The sequence below is a fragment of the Sturnira hondurensis genome, unplaced genomic scaffold (assembly GCF_014824575.4).
Source record: "Sturnira hondurensis isolate 20B ecotype Veracruz unplaced genomic scaffold, ASM1482457v3 Scaffold0010128, whole genome shotgun sequence".
NCBI lineage: Eukaryota > Metazoa > Chordata > Mammalia > Chiroptera > Phyllostomidae > Sturnira > Sturnira hondurensis.
Window position 1 is genome coordinate 23,695,744 of NW_028082759.1, and position 20,368 is coordinate 23,716,111.

General features: G+C 41.8%; 1 protein-coding gene and 1 long non-coding RNA gene across 2 annotated transcripts; one reads left to right on the forward strand and one right to left on the reverse strand.

The window, feature by feature from the left end:
- Positions 1-543: 543 nt before the first annotated feature.
- On the reverse strand, positions 544-6,163 carry LOC118995274 (uncharacterized). The gene is made up of 3 exons (XR_005068242.1): positions 6,096-6,163; positions 1,295-1,402; positions 544-661 (listed from the first exon to the last, which is right to left on the reverse strand). It is a non-coding gene; the product is annotated as an uncharacterized LOC118995274 (long non-coding RNA).
- Positions 6,164-6,687: 524 nt separating this feature from the next.
- Positions 6,688-19,575, forward strand: PGRMC2 (progesterone receptor membrane component 2). The gene is made up of 3 exons (XM_037058532.1): positions 6,688-7,137; positions 17,018-17,173; positions 18,360-19,575. The coding sequence occupies exons 1-3, from the start codon at positions 6,723-6,725 to the stop codon at positions 18,455-18,457; spliced, it is 669 nt and encodes a 222-aa protein (XP_036914427.1). The 5' UTR covers positions 6,688-6,722; the 3' UTR covers positions 18,458-19,575.
- The last annotated feature ends 793 nt before the right edge of the window (positions 19,576-20,368 follow it).

A 20,368-nucleotide genomic window follows, 5' to 3' on the forward strand; every position in this document is an offset into this window, starting at 1 on the left:
AGCACAGATCTAGTTTAGTTAAAACAATACATATTTAAAAGCACACTGTGTATGTATGTATGTGGTGCCTAGAGGAAAGGAGAAATTTTTAACTTTTTCTTTGTGCATCTCTGTGTTGTTAGACTTGTTGTAAAGAACACGCACTACTTTCGTAGTTTGAAAAAACAATCCCATAACATTTTTTGGAACTGGGGTGGGTGAGGGCGCTAGCAGGAGTCAGGAATAGAAAATGCACTTTTAAAATTTACGTGGGGAAGTAGAATGGAAGTACAAATTCAAAGAGAAAAAAGGATAAGGTAAAATTTCTTTAAAGGTTGATGATGATGAGTATTCAATTTCTGTGGGATTTAATTTCATGAAATGCATTTTTAAGTGGCATAGCCCTTTTTTTTAAATTTTCAAACTTATATTACACCAGAAATCTTTGCAACTAAATTCATGACAAAAAATTTTATGTTAATTTAGAAATTCTTTGGGGAAGGTATATCAGCAAAAATGCATGAAGACTATTTGCCTGAGTTCTTTCAGCTTACTCACTGAGATCAACTTGGGGTATGGTATCCCTCTTGGGTAAGGAGTCAGGAGTCAATCAAGTTTGTCCTGCTCCCCTCATCATAAGGCCATTTCTAGAATACTGATTTCACCTCTTTTGTGGGATCTCCTGGGGCCACTGGAAAAGCAGATTTTGTTTGCAGAACACCCTGAATGAGTCAGAACAATACACCAATTAAATCAGCTCTAACGCTATTTGGAACCCAAGGCTATATATAATATAACCTGTCCCATTGCTATTTCAAATTATATCCCACTACCTTATTCAATATAGTCAGAAGTTCCAAAAGAAGAGCAAATGATAACATAAAAATACAATAAAAATTAAGAACTAAAAAGATGGCCTCAATTTGATTACGAACCCTCCCAACATGCATTTTTCAGGGAGAAAGGACAAGTTTAGAGATCAAATTTTCTCGTTCTAAATTACAGCCTGACATAATCAGTTCCAACATGTGTTAAAGTCCAGAATTACTAATGTCCAACATTGAACTCTCTTGTTCTTGTGAATTACAGTTCAAATAAGAGGTTTTGTCACTGCCTGGCAGTGAACTTCGCTCCCGAAATGGACGCTCCACTTCCCCCAGATCTAGGCATGCCCATCCCCAGGCCTGGGCAGGCAGGCCCTGCGCAGTTTGCTACATGGAGCAGCAGAGCAGAAAGCACACTTTCTGCGGGTGGCCTGGCTCCCATGAGAAAGGAGATAGGAAGAAAGAAAGTGGGTTGCCTGTGTCAAACTTACACATCAGGGAACTTGCTAGAGGTACTGGAATAGAGTGTCAAGTGTTATGTTAGTGGCACCCCCTCCATACTTCAAGAAACATCTGACATAGGAAAGAAGTGTTTCCCCCTAAAACAGGGAAATAGAACAGGATTACAAGAAACAGTCTCTCTTATTTGAGAAACACTGAGTTCAGGCCCTGGCTGGTGTAGCTCAGTGGATTGAGCACAGGCCTGCGAACCAAAGCATCGCTGGTTTGATTCCCAGTCAGGGCACATGCCTGGGTGGCAGGCCATATTCCCAGTATGGGTGTGCTAGAGGCAACCACACAGTATTGTTTCACTCCCTCTTTTTCCCCTCCCTTCCCCATCTCTCTAAAATAAGTAAAATCTTAAAAAACAAAGCCATATTGGGTTCAAACTTCTGAGCTAGATTTGTTGAAAGACTTGTAAGTGAATCAGACAGAGGTGGATGCTGCCTACCAACCAACCACTAACATTTGTAACACATCCATGTGCGTGAATGTGACATGCCTAGGGTTTTTGTTACAGCAGCACTTCACATCTGCTACCAGTTTTTGTGCCGCTGTAGATCAGGCTTTGTTTGCGACCAAACGACCCCAAATATCTCAATGACTTAGAATGGCATAGACACAGTTCTCATTCATGCTGCCATGTGTGTTAGCTGAGGGCTCTTTTCCACTTTGTCCTGACTCTGGGGTCCTAGCTGATGGGAGGAGCCACCATTTCAGATATGGTTGGTATGATAAAGAGGGCCACAAAAATTCTTTGTCACTCTTCTCCCCAGTTTTTATCAAGAGGTGGGGTTTACGCCCCCACCTCTGGAAGGGGAAAGGCTCAGTCACTCTAGCATCCCAGGTGAACCTCCAAATTCTCCAGCCCCAGACAATATCTGGCTGGAACCACATGAGAGACCCCACACAAAACTAGGCAACTGCCCACAAACCCAGTCAACCTATAAAACCATCAGAGATAATAAAATGGTTACTGTTTTAAGTTACTAAGATTTGGGGTATTTATTATACAGCAATAGATAACTAAAACATTCCATCACTGTGTCAAAAGGAGAGACTGAGAAACTGCACATGAGTGCTTAAAACTTTTGCTTGGAAGTGACCCAGATTACTTCTATTTCATTGGCCATGCTGAGTTCAGAGGAGTAGGGAAATGGAAGTCTACTATGCGTGTAGGAAAACAGATGGAAATATTTGGTGACTAGCATTTCTATTTTCCAGAGAGAGGACATGGCTAGAGAGGTGTATCTTCCATAAAGACGATAAGTAAACCTCTAAGTACATGAAATCTCAAGGGAAAACGAGTAACAAGAGAAGAGTATAGATGACAAGAGATGCTTGTAGATGACCTCCTGACAAGGATGGATGGATCTAAGAAGGAAAAGAAGGTGGAAGAGTCAGGAGGCCAAAGACCTTATATGTACAACCCATGGACATGAACTGGGGGGCGGGGTGAATGCTGGAGGAGGGGGCACAGTGCAGGGAGGAGGAGGAGAAAGGGGAGAAAAAAAAACAGGACAACTGTGATAGTATAATCAACAAAATATACTGTAAAAATTAAAAAAATATTTTCTTAAAAAATGTACAGAGGCAAAAGGAGCAATCAGGATCCAAAGAAGAGCATAAAAGGCTATAATTGGTGGGATTGGCAACGAGTAGAAATTCAAAGTAAGAGATCAGTGTGGGCTGGTGTAGTCACAAGCATGGGGCAGAGGTAGTATTAGAGAAGAAACTGGAAGGTAACAGAATCTGGCTTGTTGGAGAGAGAAGGGTGTGCTCAGCGAGGAAACAGCATGAGAAAATTCTTGGAATGGGGAATGAACTTAGCAGTTGAAGGAACAGGACTAGGTACTGTAAAGGGAAATATATCACTGCAGTAGAGGATGTATCAGGAGTAACAGAAAACGTGGGTTAGGTTTGCTGCCATAGGACAGGTCAGGGAAGCCTTTGAGTGTCCACTGAGATTTCTGAGTTCTTTCCTTCAAACAGCTGAACATCACTGGAGACAGGTGTCTATAAAGAAAGGAAATCAGCATATAGGACTAGTTCCTTCATGTGGGAGTGAGGGAGGAAAAGACAGAGCAGACCACCAGCCGGCCAGTCACTGCAGTATTCAAAGGAATGCCCTACTGCAAGGGATCATGGGTCCTAGAAGGAGAGTAAGTTGCTCAGTGGACAAAAAGAATAAAAAAATAAAAAAGGAAGGGCTTTAAGTGTGGCGAAGCTCAGATATTTATTTAATCTCAGGGTGTAAAAGGAAACATCTTTTATTCCCATGGCAGACAGTATTGGTTACCTATTCAACATTCTCCACCCTACTTACTTCCTTGACAACAGAAGTTCAGTACTGCTCAATTACTCTCTTCCCTTCAAAATAATCAAAGAAAATAAACCTACACGCTCATAATTCAGCTCCAAGGTAAATCCTGTTTGGCTCAAGCCAGCCAGTGGTTCTCAACCAGTATCAACTCTATAGGGAGTGTGTGTGTAGGGTGGAGGGGAAGAGTTTTTTGTTTGTTTTTGGTGACACAGTGCCTGGAGTGCACCACTGATATTTAGCGGAAAGGAACCAACAATGCTAAAGGCTGGGTAATGCACACCACAGTCCTCCATGAAAACTGCTAAAAGCTGGTAAACACTAACCAATCATGGCAGTCCCATACTCCTTGTCAGATACTGCTTTGCGGAACAGCTAGTAACCCAGTTCTGGTCAGTAAGACACAGGGAGTGGCCTGCTACGAGGGAGGACCAAGGCAAACCGGAATTACCTTCTGGAGCGGGGACCCCTCTGGAGCGGGGACCCCTCTGGAGCATTCCCTTGCTAGGTGAGTGTTCTAGGCGCCGTCTGAATCAGCGGACCAGCTGTTGTCGCTGATAGGTTGTGCTCAGCTTCAGCGAATGTTTTCTGAAGACTTTTCAACATGTTTGCCCATTTCATGATGGGTGATTTACAAGCACACCTGCCTACACCACCTTCGTGTTCAGCAGTTTTTGACAAACAACAGCATGACCTCCAAGCTCCACCCTCCCTATTCACCCCATCTCACCCTGATTTTTTTTCATTTCCCCAATGAAAAAAGTCCTCAGAGGGAAATGTTTTGCCAATGTGGAAGAGGTGAAACAAACAAACAAAAAAGGCAGAAGCACTAAAGGGCGTCAAAATCGGCAAATTCAAAACTGTTTTGAGCAGTGGAAAGTCTCGATAGGTTTGTTGCATCAATTGGACAGTACGTTGAAGGTGACTGAGGTTTAAACATGTAAGAACACACAATTTTTAATAAATAAATTGTTTTTTAGGTGTCCCCACTCACATATAGCCTCTGGGGTGGTTTCCACTGGTCAATGTTGTCCCAACTGTATGACACTTGGAAGTGCTACAGCCATCTCCTCCCCCAAACCAGTTTCTTCCCAATCTCCCTGTTTCCATCACTGGCACCGCCATTTCTTGTTACCAAGTCCCAAGGCAGTTTTGATTTCTAACCCTTCCCCTTAGGGTGACCACTCATTCAGATCTGCCTGGGATAGCAATGTGCTCCTACTGCTGTTCTCCCACTGTAATGAATACTGTCCCCTTTCACTTTCGAAAGTATTACTGATTGGAGGGGGTTAGATTACATGGTCACCTACTTATTCCCAATTAAAAGCAGTTCACTCTGCCTCAAGAAAATACCTCTAAAACAAGGATCAGCAAACTATGGCCTGTGGGCTGTTTTTCGTACCTTCGGAGAGGGAAAAAATGTTTTTTACGTATTTAAATGATTGAAAAAAATCAGTAGAATGATACTGCGTGATACCCAAAATTATATTAACTTAAAATTTCAGTGTCCATAAACAAGGTTTCACTGGGACGAAGTCATGCTGATTCCTCTAGGGCCGCTTTCTCACTACAAGGCAGAAGTGACTTGTCAATACTTACACTACTCATACTTGGCCCTTTATAAAAAGCTTGCGGACCCCTGCTCCAATGCTATCATGGAGTTCTGATTGTCCTCACCTGTTGCACAAATACTATTACTGTTTCCCCATTCTTTCCCCACTCCACTCAGTTTTGATCTTGTTATTTGCGCTTTCATTATCCTAAGTGGCTCCTGTAAAACCGCCAACATATGGTCCGCATCCATCCCCACTACTACAGGCTACAACTAGTTCTCCCAACTGCGCCCCTCCTCACTACGCAAACCCCCAACGTGCCTTCTTCCTTCCTCTAACAAGCCCTCTTCAGCGCCCTCCGTGCGCTCCCACGGCTTGCCCAGGTCTCCCCTCCACTCCGTTGGTGTCTCAAAGGAAAACTGTTACTGCCTCGGTACACCTTCATTCATCCATCACGTCGGAAGTGCACAGCAGGGAGTTGTGGGGGGCCAGGGTTTGTGTGCGGGGTGGGTGACTCAGCGACACAAAGAAAACACACCTGGGCAGGAGCCAACCCGGCAAACGAGTGCCCGACCTGAGGGGCCCTTAATTAGGCTTCAGAGGTGACCTTTAGGCCGGAATTTTAAGGACTTAACAGGACAAAACTCTAGCAGCGCCACTTCACCCTACGCACTTCCCCAACACCTGCGAGAAAATTCTACAACGGCAGCCTAGGCCAAAACCACCAGGGAGTGACTGCGCAGTGCCAGCGCTGACAGCCCGTAGATTTCGGGCGCCCAACCACCCAGGCGCCGACTCCGTGCACTCTCCCAGCGCCAGGGAGACCATCTCGTCGCCAACACTTCTGGGCAGCAGCTTTGTCTGCGCGCCCACGTTCCTGGCTTCCGGACAGGCCCGGGGGAAAGAGACGCCCCTCACCAGTTTGTGCCAGCAGAAACACGGTCGCGGCGGCCCGCAAGCCACCGGCCTGAGCCCGCAGAAGGGTGCCCCAGCCACGCCCCACCTCCGCCCGCAGCTTCAGAGCACATGAAGCTCCTGGGCGGAGCGACGGTAAATAGGCGGGAGTTTGCGGCCGCGTACCTAAAAGCTGGGAAGGGAGGCGATTTCGGCGCGCACGCGCACAGAGGGGACTGGGCGAGCGTGCCTCTAAAAGGGGATACCGGGAAAAGAAGAGCGCGTGGCGCTCCGGAACCCGCGCACGCGCCGTGGTCTTGCCCCGCCTATGTGCGCGAGCGCGGCCGGCGCAGCAGTTTTTTTCTTCAGTCCCGCCCCGCGCTTTTACTCAGGCGAGCCCAGGCTAAAAATGAGAGCAGGGAAGTGTGGGGCGATGTGGGCGGGGCGTCGCTCCAGAGCGCGGCCAGCAAAAAAGAGGAGGGGAGGGAGATCCTAGACAACGTTACCCCGTCAACAGCCAATCAACAGCCGGCATGGCCCCACCCCCTTCCCCCACGTTATTGGCTAGGAGGCCCCGAAATGGGCGGGGCTGGCCGTGGGGTTGGGGAGGGCAGGGGGCGGGGACGAGGAGGAAGGTGCTGGCGGGCAGTGATGGCGGCGGGTGATGGGGACGTGAAGCTAGGCACCCTGGGGAGTGGCAGTGAGAGCAGCGACGGCAGCAGCGGGAGCCCGGGCAGCGCGGGAGCTACAGCAGAAGGGGGAGGTTGGGCGGCAGCGGCGTTGGCGCTTCTGACAGGAGGCGGGGAGATGTTGCTGAACGTGGCGCTGGTGGCCCTGGTGCTGCTGGGGGCCTACCGGCTGTGGGTGCGCTGGGGGCGACGGGGTCTGGGCGCTGGGGCAGGGTCCGGCGAGGAGAGCCCCGCCGCCACTCTGCCGCGGATGAAGAAGCGCGACTTCAGTTTGGAGCAGCTGCGCCAATACGACGGGTCCCGCACCCCGCGCATCCTGCTCGCGGTCAATGGGAAAGTCTTCGACGTGACCAAAGGCAGCAAGTTCTACGGCCCTGGTAAGGAGGAGCTGGAAGGGGAGGGGAAGGGCACCCCCTGCAGCTCAAGTGCTACCCCTTTTTGATGAAGAAGCTCCTGGGCCCTGGGTTAGTTGGCCCAGCCTTCTCGAAGTGTGGACCTCTGTGCCTTGGCTGCGGCACCTGGGACCGTCCGCCCCGCACACACCCCCAGCCTCGGGCACCTCCTACTTACCCCCTAAAGTCAGGGGCCGAGCCCAATGTTGCCCCAGGAAACAGCTCTCAGCTTTCATCTTAATTCCATCCCATTTCTCGCAAAAGGAATTTTTCAAAATCCTTTTGGTTGTCGCCAGTCCTGTCTGGCCCCTCCAGCTTCCCCCGAGCTGTCTCATTCCTGAGATGGGTGGGTGCAGGGGAGATTTCTAAGGGAGGGACCTCAAGTTCTAGGCCCTGTAATTCAGTTTCCCTTTCTTAACTCTTTTTGCCACCGATCTCCCGTTTCCCACTACTACTCCCCGTAAGGCCACGTTTTAGTACACGTAGTTCAAAGACCTAACCCTCTAGTCTGAAGTCTGGGCATATAAGCAGCATCTCAGACTTCTTTTTTTAACCAGTTTTTGTATGGAGATGCTTTCCAAGATTAACAATGTATGTAGGATGAGGATAGACTAGAATGCAGATGTTAAGAAAGACTAGCAAGGTATTCGCCCAGAGTTTTGGGGGTGGAGCTCATATACTCAGCAGGCATGTCAGTCTAGTCTGGTCTCTCTTTTTGTAGTAGGAAAGCAGGTATTCAAATACACGTTTATAAGGAGTTACTGTGTTTTCACAGAAGAAACTTAAAAATTCATACTCCCAGGCCGTTCTGCAAGTTAAACACATTTAGAACTTTGCTTTCAGGGAACTGGGTGTGCAGGGTAGTTGGTGTAGAAACCCCTTTTACTGTGTAGTTACAGCACACGCTTCCGATCATGCTAATAAGGTTCAGTTCAGACTCATGGGTCCTGTTGGTGTACCATAAAATTGAGCAATGTTGTATATCCTGGTTGTGTAGTAATTAATCCTAAGCTTTAAAAAAGTGACTCCAATAAAAAATAAGTAATGGAAGTAGAAACCTGGAGTGAGTTTTTCAGAAAGATTATGTCCAAGCCTTGGAGTCAAGGGGGTTGGCAGCAAGTCTTAAAGACAACTTGGTTTCCTCTTTGATTCAGTCTGTTGGTGCATGAGAGTCACTGACACTTGCAAATATAAACTTATGATTTTAGTGTTTGGTGGCTGGAAAATAGTTTAGAAGTGCTCTGGTGTGTTGTTTGTTAGAATAGAGATAAGAAATTGGAGGTTTTATGTATTGAACAATTTCTTAGTGGCTTGTGTTTTGTGTGTATGTCTACATTCAGCCTTACTAAATCCTCAATAGCTTATAAAGTATTTTGCTTGTTATATGACTGTGAAAAACAAATAGTTTATATCAGCTGAAGTGGTTAATAGATTTTTGTTTACTTAAGAGCATGTGAGACAGTAGGGCCAAAGTACAGTATTTAGATGCACAGACCAAATTAAATATAGTAAAAATTGTTTAGTAAGGATTATACAGTATTTTTGTACCTAAAATTTTTCCCCATTGATATTAAAATGTGTGTCCAGTGATTAGAAACTTAGATTTTTTAATATAGAGCTTACCCAACTAGATCTGCCTTTGTAGCCCCTGTCTAAACTTACAGTGAAGCAAACAAAGTTTTAGTGCATAGAAGCGTATTTGTTCTCACATGTTATGCCTTGCCACTATCAGAAAATAGCCAAGAATCATAGACACTGTTTGGCAGCTTCTCGTGGCAAATGTTCTGCCACAGAAATTAAAAATTAAGATAAGAGTCATAGGTGTAATGTAGATAGCCTTTGTGTGGCTTGAGCAGCGAGGGGACTCCTCAGATAACAACGGAGAAGTCAGTTTAGGTTAGCCTCCACTAGTTCCTGGGTCCCGATGAACAGCCTTGGAGCCATAGTCCATTATTTTATTCTAGGTATTTATTGATTGGCAACCTAATAGAGCTTATTTATTTAGAGTATTTTATTATTGAAAGGAACCGTAAAGGTAGTTAGAGCACCTTATGGGCCTGGTATATGTAAAGTTGTAGCACTTTGCAAAAGTCTCGAAGGCAAATTTCTGGCTATGAAACATATAAGTTCAGTTTTTGTTTTAATTTTTATTTTTGTTCTTAGTTAAGCAGTTCTGTAGCAGAATAGTTGCAAAGCACTACTTATTTGAGAATCTTAGAAGCTTGAAAGAATGAGCTAAGGGCACCAGAAAACCTACCTAGTTTCTATGCTGAGCCAATACGTACTACCGGTTTACAACAATGGTTTTAGAGTTAAAGGTTGTTTCAGAGGGTGTTTTTTTCTAAGTTAAAGGTATTTGGGGAGGTCATTTTTAAAGTTCAAGATCTTAAAAAAATTAAACACAATTTAGTGGATAAGCACCTTGGCAAACAGTTGACATTAATTACATTTGTTAATATTAAATTTAGTAACAGTTCAGGCACTTGATCAGCACATGAGGAAAGTGGTCATGTGAGAAACAGCAAATGTGGGAAGAGAAAGGAAACCAGATTTGTTAGGCACCTGCTGTTCAGTATACCAGATCCATCACTTGGACATCTGCACGGCGCCTTGGTGAGGTTAGTAGGTATTCCTGTCCTTCAGATGGGCGGGTCTGATGTTCTGGTAGATTGGCTTGGTTCACACAGACATGCATTCAAGTCCAGATATATTTGACCACACAGGCTATTTACACTATTTCAGCTAAACTGCTTTTTGGGATAAACTTGTAGAGAATCTATCTTACTGTTGTTTTTTTATACCCTCTACTGGTTCCCATAGGAATTTAAAGCCTCAGAAGAAACACACTTTCATGGCTTAATGTCCTGAACAGTATGGGAGCCACACACCTTTTAAATTAATTAGATTAAAATATTGCAAATCGAGTTATTCAGTCATACTAGCCACATTTCAGGTGCTCAGATGCCACACGGCTACCATATTGAACAGTGCACACTGTCCAGTTTTTCCGTTTCTGATGATGTTCTCATTTTACAAATGTGGAAATAGAGAGGTTTGGCCCAAAGTCACATATTTAGTAAGTGGCAAAGCTAGAAATCAAACCCAGTGTAACTGGCTTCACAAGTCATCCCTTCATATTATATCACAGCATAATTTCACAGCTTTCCAGGGTGAATAGATTTGGAAGATTCAAACAGATAATTTTAAATAATTTGGTTTAATATTACTGCAGTGGAACTCTACTAAAAACAGCCTTTTTATTCTTTTGGATGACAAAAGATCATTCACAATTTACCTTTCTCATTGTTTACCCCGTGTTTCTGAAATTTAGATAATATTACTACCCCCTAGTTCTATGCAGAGTATTTTGATATATACCAAAGATGCATTTTCTTCAACTTAAAATTTTTTATAAAAATTTATTGATTTTGGTAAGAGAAACATTGATTTGTTGTTCCACTTATTTATGCACATACTGGTTGATTCTTGTATGTGCCCTGACCGGGAATCAAACCCACACCTTGGCATACAGACAACACTCTTAACCAACTAAGCTACCTGGCTAGGGCTCAACTTCACTTTTAAATTACATTGGAAAGAAAAATAAGTCATACATGAGAAGTACCTGATGAGATTTCTAATATTTGGGAGGTTGGCCAAAGGAATACATGTTCTATTCAAGTGTTTTTCTTTTTTTGAACTTTATCTTCAACATGTTCACTTACAGTTTGCAAAATTGCAGTCGAAGCAAGACTTGTACCATACAGACCAGGCCCAACCTCACCTACTCCTTCATGGGTGTCCGTCCCATCGACACTCCCCAGCTCTCACCCCAGCTTCTTGCTTTGCAGCCGTCTGGGTCTGTTTTTAAGGCTTCATGCCCATTCACGTCCATCGCCTACCAGTAAGATAAAAGGATCAGTTTTGTTTTCTGAAGAATTTTAATAGTCTGCTCAAATGTATACTAGTTTTTTTCTGCAATACCTACTTGGTTGGCTCCTCTGAGTTTAAAATCATTCTATTGTTTTTAATCTTTGAGGGAATTGTATTTGTGTTAAATATTGTCGCAAATTAGCCCTGGCTGGTGTAGCTCAGTGGATTGAGCGCGGGGCCTGCGAACCAGAGGATCGCGGTTCGATTCCCAGCCAGGGCACATGCCTGGGTTGCAGGCTGGTTCCCTGCAGGCCAACTCCCAGCAGGGGACACATGAAAGGCAACCATACATTGATATTTCTCTCCCTCTCTCCTTCCTCTCTGAAGATAAATAAATAAAATCTTTAAAAAAAATATTGTCGCAAATTATAAAAGGATAAAGCACGTATGAAGGCGCAAAATGTTATTAAAGCTGGAAGAAAAGAGTAGAATTAAGAACATCTGGAGTTAGCCATTCACATTCTCTCAGCAGCGCTTTCAGTCTGTGAGACAGCACACTCCTCGCCACTCCCACACCCACGACAGACATCACTGTACTCTTCGAACCTGCATCTCATATCAAGATTTTTAATACAGGATCTCAGATCCATTTTTAAACACTAAGGGGGGGTTGCCTAGATTTCATTACAGTGTTGCTTCCTGGTTTTCAGATTTGGCTTTGGCCATTGTTTGGTTAGTATTATTACCTCTGTATTTCTTTTTTCGTCATTTTACTTTCAACTAATCTGTTATGTTTTATTTTCTCTTATAAATAAATAGCCAATAGCAAGATTTTTCCCATTGTATCTATTATCAACTCTATGTCTTCTAACACCGTAATCAGTTTGTCATTACTAGCTATTGAAATTTATTTCTACCATCTTATTTACTAATTTCTTTGTCATACTTTTCCTTGCCTTTTTTCCACTTTTTCCCCCCTTCTTGGATTGATGTTTTTAAATTTCTTTAATTTTTTCTCCCATACTGATTTGGGTACATTTTCTATTTCTATTCTTTTGGTGATTTCCTTAACTTTGTACTAGAGACAGTATTTCTTTATCTCTTTATTTATTTTTAGAGAGAGTGGGAGAAAGAAAGAGGGAGAGAAACATCAGTGTTTTGAGAGAAACACTGATGGGGATACATCAGTTGGTTGCCTCTCACACGCTCTCAACCAGGGACCTGGCCCACAACCCAGGCATATGCCCCGATGGGGAATGGAACCAGTGACCTTTTGGTTGTCAGGCTGGTACTCAGTTTGGTTCTCTGCTGTGCCGCACCAGCCAGGGCAACATGGTTTTCTTTATTGACTGCTATTTCTTGCCTCTTCTTCCTTTGTTTAGGGTTCAGTTTTCAGTTTAGTGAGGTACATCCTAGAGTATTTTTCATTGGTAGAAAAATATTCTGATTCTGTCTTCCCTCAATCAGAAATAGTAGAATAGGTTTAAGATACAAAATTGTAGGTGGTTATTGTACCTAAAGTCTTCAGTGGTGTTATGTTACTGTTTTCTACGGTAAGTCTTCTTTCAGTTTGTTTTTCATTCTTGGATTAATATGTTTTTTCCCTTTTGGCTGTACAGCAGGTCCTCAAATAACTGATTCGTTCAACGTTGTTTCGTTACAACACTGATGAGGAAAAGTACTGATTCCCAGCTGGGGCCACTCTGCAGAGGTTGCCCATTCGTGCCTGCATGGGTTTTCTCTGGGGACTTGCTGTCCTTCCACGTCCCAAAGATGCGCACATTAGGTGAACTGGGGTGTCTGCACTGCCCTGCTCTGAGAGCGCGTAGATGTCGAGTTGGCCCGGCGATGGGCGGGCCTCTGTCCACAGTGGGGCCCTTCTTGCACGGAGCTGCCGGAACAAGCTCTGACCAACCTCGCCCCTCCACTGCAGTACACGAGTTGAACAGAATTCTCATTTTTACTCGTCTTTCCTCACTTATGTCTATGTAGCTCACATTTATTTCAAGCTATTACAAGTCATTTGAGGCTTTATTTAGACGTTTGGTGAGTTTTTGTGACCAGAAATATGCCATAGGAACTTAAAATCTTGCTTATTTATATCACTTAGCTTATGGTAAAATCGGTTTTGCTGTACATCATCTAGCTTACCCGCAGTTTCCAAGAATCTATCAAGAACACGTACGCGAGGACTGCTGTTGTCAAGCCTTTTTTCCCTTGGCTTTTGGAGTTCAGCTCTTTCACTAGGATTTGTCCAGGCAGGGGTTTTCTCTCTTCTTTTTAAATGTTCTAGACTCTACTAAAATGTGAAGATGTATGCCATTCATTTATTTTAGAAAATGCGAACCCATCATTCCTTCAGTTATTGCCTCTCCCATTCTCTCTGTCCTTTCTCTGGAGCTCAGATACATATTAGCTTTTCATTCTGTCCATGTCTCTTAGTCTTTCCTTATGTTCCATCTCTGAATTTCTTAATCATTTGAAGTAATTTCATCTGTTATCTTATTTTGGGGATGCTGGTTCTCCTATTGATTAGATGTACTCACTCCTCTGTGGTGGTTTGTTTCTTCAAGTAGTTTATCGTTTTCATTGCAAACTTACCCTCAGCAATTACTATCTTTTTGTTTGCTGGGCTGTTTTCTGTGATGTTCCATGAGCCTTGGGTTGTGGACGTCTAACTGTAGAGTGATTTGGGGTATATTTCAAAACAGGGCCTGGTGGAAAACAAATAAAACACTATTTTTTATTAGGTAATGCATGTTTAAGATACAGAATACTTAAAACAATAGTGAAATAGAAGTCTCCTTCCCACAGCCTAGCCACCATGGTCTCTCCCTACCGGCGAGGAACTGGTCTGAGTGTTGTCCCACAGCTTTCTCTGCAAGTGCACACAGATGGATGTGTCCTTTTCCTCCCCACACTGAGTGTAGCACACTATGCAAACCTTTAACCACATTTTAATATCCTGAGAAGCTGTCATTCTTTTCAGTATATCCATATTATTCTATTATGCGAATATGTAATAATTTAACAGCCTACTATTAATGAACATTTGAATTGTTCCTAGTTTCATGTTATTCCATGGCACTGCTATAGATATTCTGGTAAATGTCATTTTACACATCTGAGTAAAATTATAATTATCTATAAAATGAATGCCTAGAAGTAGGATTACTAAGTTTTGGGGTAGGTACTCGTACATCTTTAATTTGGGAACTTTTCCTAAATTGCCCTCCAAGAGAAGTTGGACCAGTTTAGAGTTCCATGAAAATGCCTGTTTTTCATACCCTTGACAAAAATGTGATGTTAAACTTCTAGGTCTTTGTCAGGTTGAGAAGTTTACATTTCTTTTTCTTAGTGAGGTTGGACATCTTCAAAAATTTGAGTCATTTATGTTTTCTTTCCTGCAAATAGTTGGTTTGTTCTTTGTCAGTTTTTCAATCATGATATTGGTCTTTTCATACAGATTTTTGGTGTTCTTTAAAAAAATCAACCTTTGCTGCAAATGTTTTTCTGAATTACTTGCCTTTTTAGTTTGTTGTTTTATAAACCACACAAATATTTTTAGTTTTACATATTCAAATTTATCTTCATTTTTATGGCTGTTGTATTTTGTAGCATACTTAAAGACTTTTTGCACTGAGCTTTTTTCTTTCTCCAACACTTTTACTATTACCTTTACTGTTACTATATTCCAATAGATAATAATGAAGTCTGAGCTATTTTTTTCAGCTTAGAATTCTCATTCTACATGGGCTTGTAAACTGTTACCACCGACATACTGGGAGCAGTAACATGAACGTTTGCTACAGTGGGGAGTGTGGGATGGGGAGGTGCTGCTGACTTCCTAACGTGCTTCTGGTTGTGTTATGAATGCAGAGAAAGGGACTTCAATTGGACCTCAAGTCCTGCTTCTCTGATCAGCCCATCCAATTCCAGTTCTAGTTCTTAATCTTGATGTTATGTTCTTTACGGTCTTAAAGGAAAGAGTAAAGAAAATGTAACTTCTGAAAACACCTTTTCAGAAGTTAAATGCTTCTGGAAGGAAACTTCAAACTTGTGGAGAAGATACCCTAATATTGTTTGGAGAGTGAGGAAATAAGTTAATCACCAAATCACTCTTTTCTGTTTCAGAGTTAGCAAAACATTCTATATAGAATTAGGCTTGAATTAGTAATTGTTGATTCACATTCACTCTTCCTGAGTTAGCCATCTAAAAACATGTTTTATGAAGTTTTGTTTTTACCTTCATTCATCGTTGAGGCCTCTCTAGGGAAGCTGGCAGAGAATTTTACTAGAGAAGATTCTGGTATATGTTAATATGCTCAAAGGCGGAGGGGTTTCTGATTGTTGTCTTTATAATGTTCATCTTTTCTCCTTTTTACAGTTTAGAGGTACTTTATGGTTTATACTCTGAAGTACCCTAAGTAGCCTGGATTGTAGGCCAGGGAGGTAAATACAACAACAAAATGCTAAGAAAAGCTGTTGGTATCTATAGCTTTTTTCTTAATTCTCTTCCATTTTGAATTATAGAATGATTAAATAAATTCTATTTTACATGTCACTGACCACTCTGTTACTCAAGAAAGCCAATAATCATGGTTTTAAAATTTTCTCTGAATTACCTTTGGCATGTATGGATGACTTTCAGACTCAGGAAATATTTTTTCTTTTTAAAAATTATGTATCTATTTTGGAAATCTTATTAGCATGTAATTCTTAAAACAACATTTTAAACAAAAATTCTACATGCTCTGCAGCCTAAGAGAAAGACAGAATTACCTGGTAAAAGGTTATTGTAAAAATCTTTTTTTCAGTAGTCAGACTTTACCAGTTATATGAAGCAAAACTTCCCCTCTGCTCCCCAGAAACGTGGTCTGTATTCTTCCTGGTGTTTTTCCTGCATATACAGAGTGTAAAATGTGCATACATGTATATTCTTTAGTTCAAAGTAAATCATCACATATATGTATGTATATACACACTCTTCTAAATTGCTTTTTCCAGTTAGTATATCATAGACTTCAGTGTCTGTACACGTAGTTACCTCATTCTCTTTGATAGCTGTATACTATACTATCATTTATTTAACCAATTTCTTGATATAAAAAATTAGGTTGTTTCAATTTTATTTATTAGTATTTGTTTTCAGCAACTGAAGTGTCTTTTCAGCCTATGTTTAGGTGGAGATTTTGGTTACTATTAGTGAATCTGTTAAAGTGAAGGGTCAAAATCTAGTTTCTCTGTTTGGAATTGCAGCTAATTCATTTGGGAGAAACTTACTACGTTCCCACTTCCTAGGAACGTAGGTGCTGTGCGAGGCCCTCAGGGAGGGGCAGGTAAGACAGTTACTGCTCTCAAGGAGGGCTCCCCGTCAGCTTGTGAACTGTTCTCATAGCCACGCTGCTTCCCAAAGGTAGTGACAAATGAACCCCATTACCTTCTTTAATGACTTTTCTTAATTTATGTTGATAATTGTGAGTATATTATGGTAACCAGGTGGTATTTATTTTGAAAATGGGTCGAATTTCTGATCGAACCTTTATTTAGCAAAGGTCTGTTGGCCATCACCTGGGCTGGGCACTGGGCAGAGGAAAACGGTTTAGACCCACAGTTCACTTGAGTCTTCACATAGTACTTACCCAGTGGCTGTCCTGTCAGTAGAGCAGCATTTGGAAGCAGGCTGGCTTCCAAACCTAATGGCTCAGATTTCCTATTCTCCCTAAAACCTCACAGCCCTCATCTTTGAATACAAGCCTTGGGGCATCTGAAATAATGCAATTTAGGGTTTAAATTTTCTGTGAAAATCTTTACTTTGGTCAAAAAGGCAGATTTCCAAGACATTTTTTCTCATTACCCCATCTGGTGTCTGTACATGTTTTGAAAGTAAGGCTGTGTACCATATATGACTCACTGTGAGGTTTCTTGGCTTTTGCCTTTGAGACCGTCTAAAATATCGTTAGGGGATCTAAATAATTTCTCTTTCCCCCAGCGGGTCCATATGGAATATTTGCTGGCAGGGATGCCTCCAGAGGACTGGCGACGTTCTGCCTAGATAAAGACGCACTTAAAGACGAGTACGACGATCTCTCCGATTTGAACGCTGTACAAATGGAAAGTGTCCGAGAGTGGGAGATGCAGTTTAAAGGTACCTTTACTTTGTTGGGTTCTTCGGAAATGCTAAATTTGTGACCGAAGACAGAGAACGCTGTTTCACATTCTTCGCAAGCCCAAGGATGCCATATGTTTTCATCGCCATCATTACTTGATATAGCAATATGATTGTTACATGGGATTTATAAAGTCCATATTTAAAAATGGACTTGTTACAAACTATAAGTCCAAGTAAAACTGTGATACCTTTACTGGTATAAGCCTTATTTATTAAGGTATAATAAATATTTTAAAAATACAGGCTTATAACTGAACTGATTACTACCAATGCAATAGTATAATTATAATTTATTCTAAATGATTTTATTGATCTTATCTTTGAACTCTAAGGGGAAACTATCATTGCTCTTTATTATACCCTCATGACATCAATTATTACCACCTGTGTGACACACTGAACTGGTGTGGCCTATGGATCCCCTCGGCTTCTTGGCTCTTGTACTGGTTCTACAGTAAAACACAGTTTTACTTCTCCTCTTGGCTTGTCAAATCCAGTTAACCTGGTTCAAATTCCTGACCAAGAAATAACCGAAGGGGTATCAACCTGGAAAGAACAATGTTCTCCATTCAACACCTGGTGACATGGAAATAGGCAATATAACAGATCTAAGAAGATGATTTGATAGAGGAAGGAATACTGCATTTTATTTCATCTCCGTTCTGTGTAAAGCTCAGTATATTTATAGGTTTTTAGATAACTTAAAAATGCCCTATGTTGCCAGTTTGTTTCCTTAATTATAATACTTTGGGATATTAAGATTTAAGGAACTATTCTGAGACTCACAGTGTACAACAGAGACCAGTTCTGGATAACATGTCCAGACCAAACCCACCCTGGGATAAGTACCTTGAGAAGGGTACTGGACATTCCTAGAGTTTTTAAAAAGATGGCTAAGAGATTCTGATGCTGTGACCTTGATTAATAAGCAGTAGGATGGAACAATCTCTTGCAAAGCACAATTCCCAAGCTTTGTAAGTTCCCTAATCCTGTTTTCTTCTGTTCAAGCTTTACATGAGTACAAAGACCAGCAAAGGTGAGCAGTAGGAAACATTTAGTTTATTCTGTATGATTCCAGGAGAGGCAGATGCCTCCCCTGCTGTATAATGGAATAGTGAAACAAATCTGATCACTACTGATTTTCTTTTGATGTGTCTTTCAGAAAAATATGATTATGTAGGCAGACTGCTAAAACCAGGAGAAGAACCGTCAGAATATACAGATGAAGAAGATACCAAGGATCACAATAAACAGGATTGAACTTTGTAAACAACCAAAGCCAGGGGCCTTCAGGACTGCAATTCTTACTCCTTTTCACAGAATGTCCAGCGTCTTTGGGTTTGGTTCACCTGCTGCAAAAAACATTCAACAGACTGTGTACAAGCTAAACAAGTCTAAGAAGATTTGAATACTAGACGTTATTTATGCTGCCAAACTCATTTGTTGCAGTTGTTTGTAATGTCTGGTAAATGTGGGGCTTCATCATCCTGAAAAGGAGACAGGGATTTTTTTGTTTTAAAAGAGCAAGAAAGTTAACAGGATTACTTTTTCTTTTAGGAAAAACAAAATCAAAGACAACCAGATGTATTTGTGTACAAATCTCAGAAACAGCAAGGGATTCCTGGTCCCTGTGCTGTGCTTCTGTTTCAGTATTTTGGGAAGGAAGAATCTGGGCAGGAGAGGCAGGGTGCCCAGGAGTCTGAGGAGTTTAGGCTACCGAAGCATGAAAATGTGAATCCCCAAACTTTTCTTGTTGGGTTTTATCAGGGAAAAGGGAAGAAAAAAACCCCTTTATTTCTAAGAAATCTTTGGATATTAGGAGACGGGATTTCAAGTGGATTTAAGTGACCCCAATAGTAACATCATTTGCAATAGTTTTCATCCCGTCCCTTCCACTAGATCACATCAATATTAATTGTGCCTTATTTCACGTACATAGACTTGAATTGTTTTTAGGGAAAGCCCATATTTGAGTTCAGAAGTCACTACAAGCAGCATTGAGACCGAAGATGGAATAGTCTGTTGACCATAAAACCTTGATGTCATTCTGTGTATATAGAATGTAAAAGGGGAACATTCAGTGTTACTGCCACACATGTCATTGTACACGAACTCAATTAGCATTGTAATGGCCAAATGCATCCCCCATGCTTCTCTCTTTACAAAAAAACCCTGAAAACCAAATCAACAACTCTTATCCCCCAACAGCTGCCTAATTTGAGGAGTCTGACCCTCACAGCTCACTAGTGTGGGTGCATGGAGCCGCAGTGTGAATGTCGTGTGGGTGTGTGTGAATGTATGAGAGCACCTTGGAAGGGACTCTGCAGATACTGTACATACCAGTACCATTTTAATAAAGCATGTATGATAAACCAAAATGACCTTGAGTTGGACTTTATATACAAGCTGGAAGCCAGTGCATTATGATATGGCAGTCGAGATTACGCACTTGATTCTTGATAGGAAGATGTTGGAAACGAAAAAGCAGGCACTGGTTAACCAAGTTGTACATGTTGTACCACATTCACTGTAACTTTAGGAGGAAATTCCACTTCGTGGAACGCTCTAAGCGATCAGATTATTCAGGTAAGAAATGACATCTAAAAAGGTACATATTCTTACTTTATATTTTTGATGCCAACTGATTATACTACAAGTAATAGCACTCCAGGCAGTAGTTCCTGGACACAGGAGTAAAGGATATTATACCAACAATGGGTATTAAATTCTATTGTTAGTTGAAAAAAAAACCCTTATATGTTGGTTACCTGATTTCGTCATGACTATTTGGTTCTTAGTTGGGGACAAGTTATACCAAAAAAGACATTCTGTTTGTAAGTCATCACTTAAGTCTCCTGCTTTATGAGTAGATTACATGCAGAAGCCATCAAAGAAGGGAGAACTTGTAACTGCAATAATCAGATAAAGTATGTACCATACAGCAGGTCCTCAAATAACATCGTTTCATTTAATGCCATCTCATGATAAGATTGAGGAGATGCCGTAGGAACTTAAGTCTTGTTTATATCAGTTACCCTGTGGGAAAATAGGGCTCATTGTACATTATTTAAAGTTGCAGGACATAGCAACAATGTTAAGTGAGGACTTGCTGTACTACATTCTATTATATTCAGTCTTGGAATATTTTGTAGAAAGTGATTAACTTCAGCC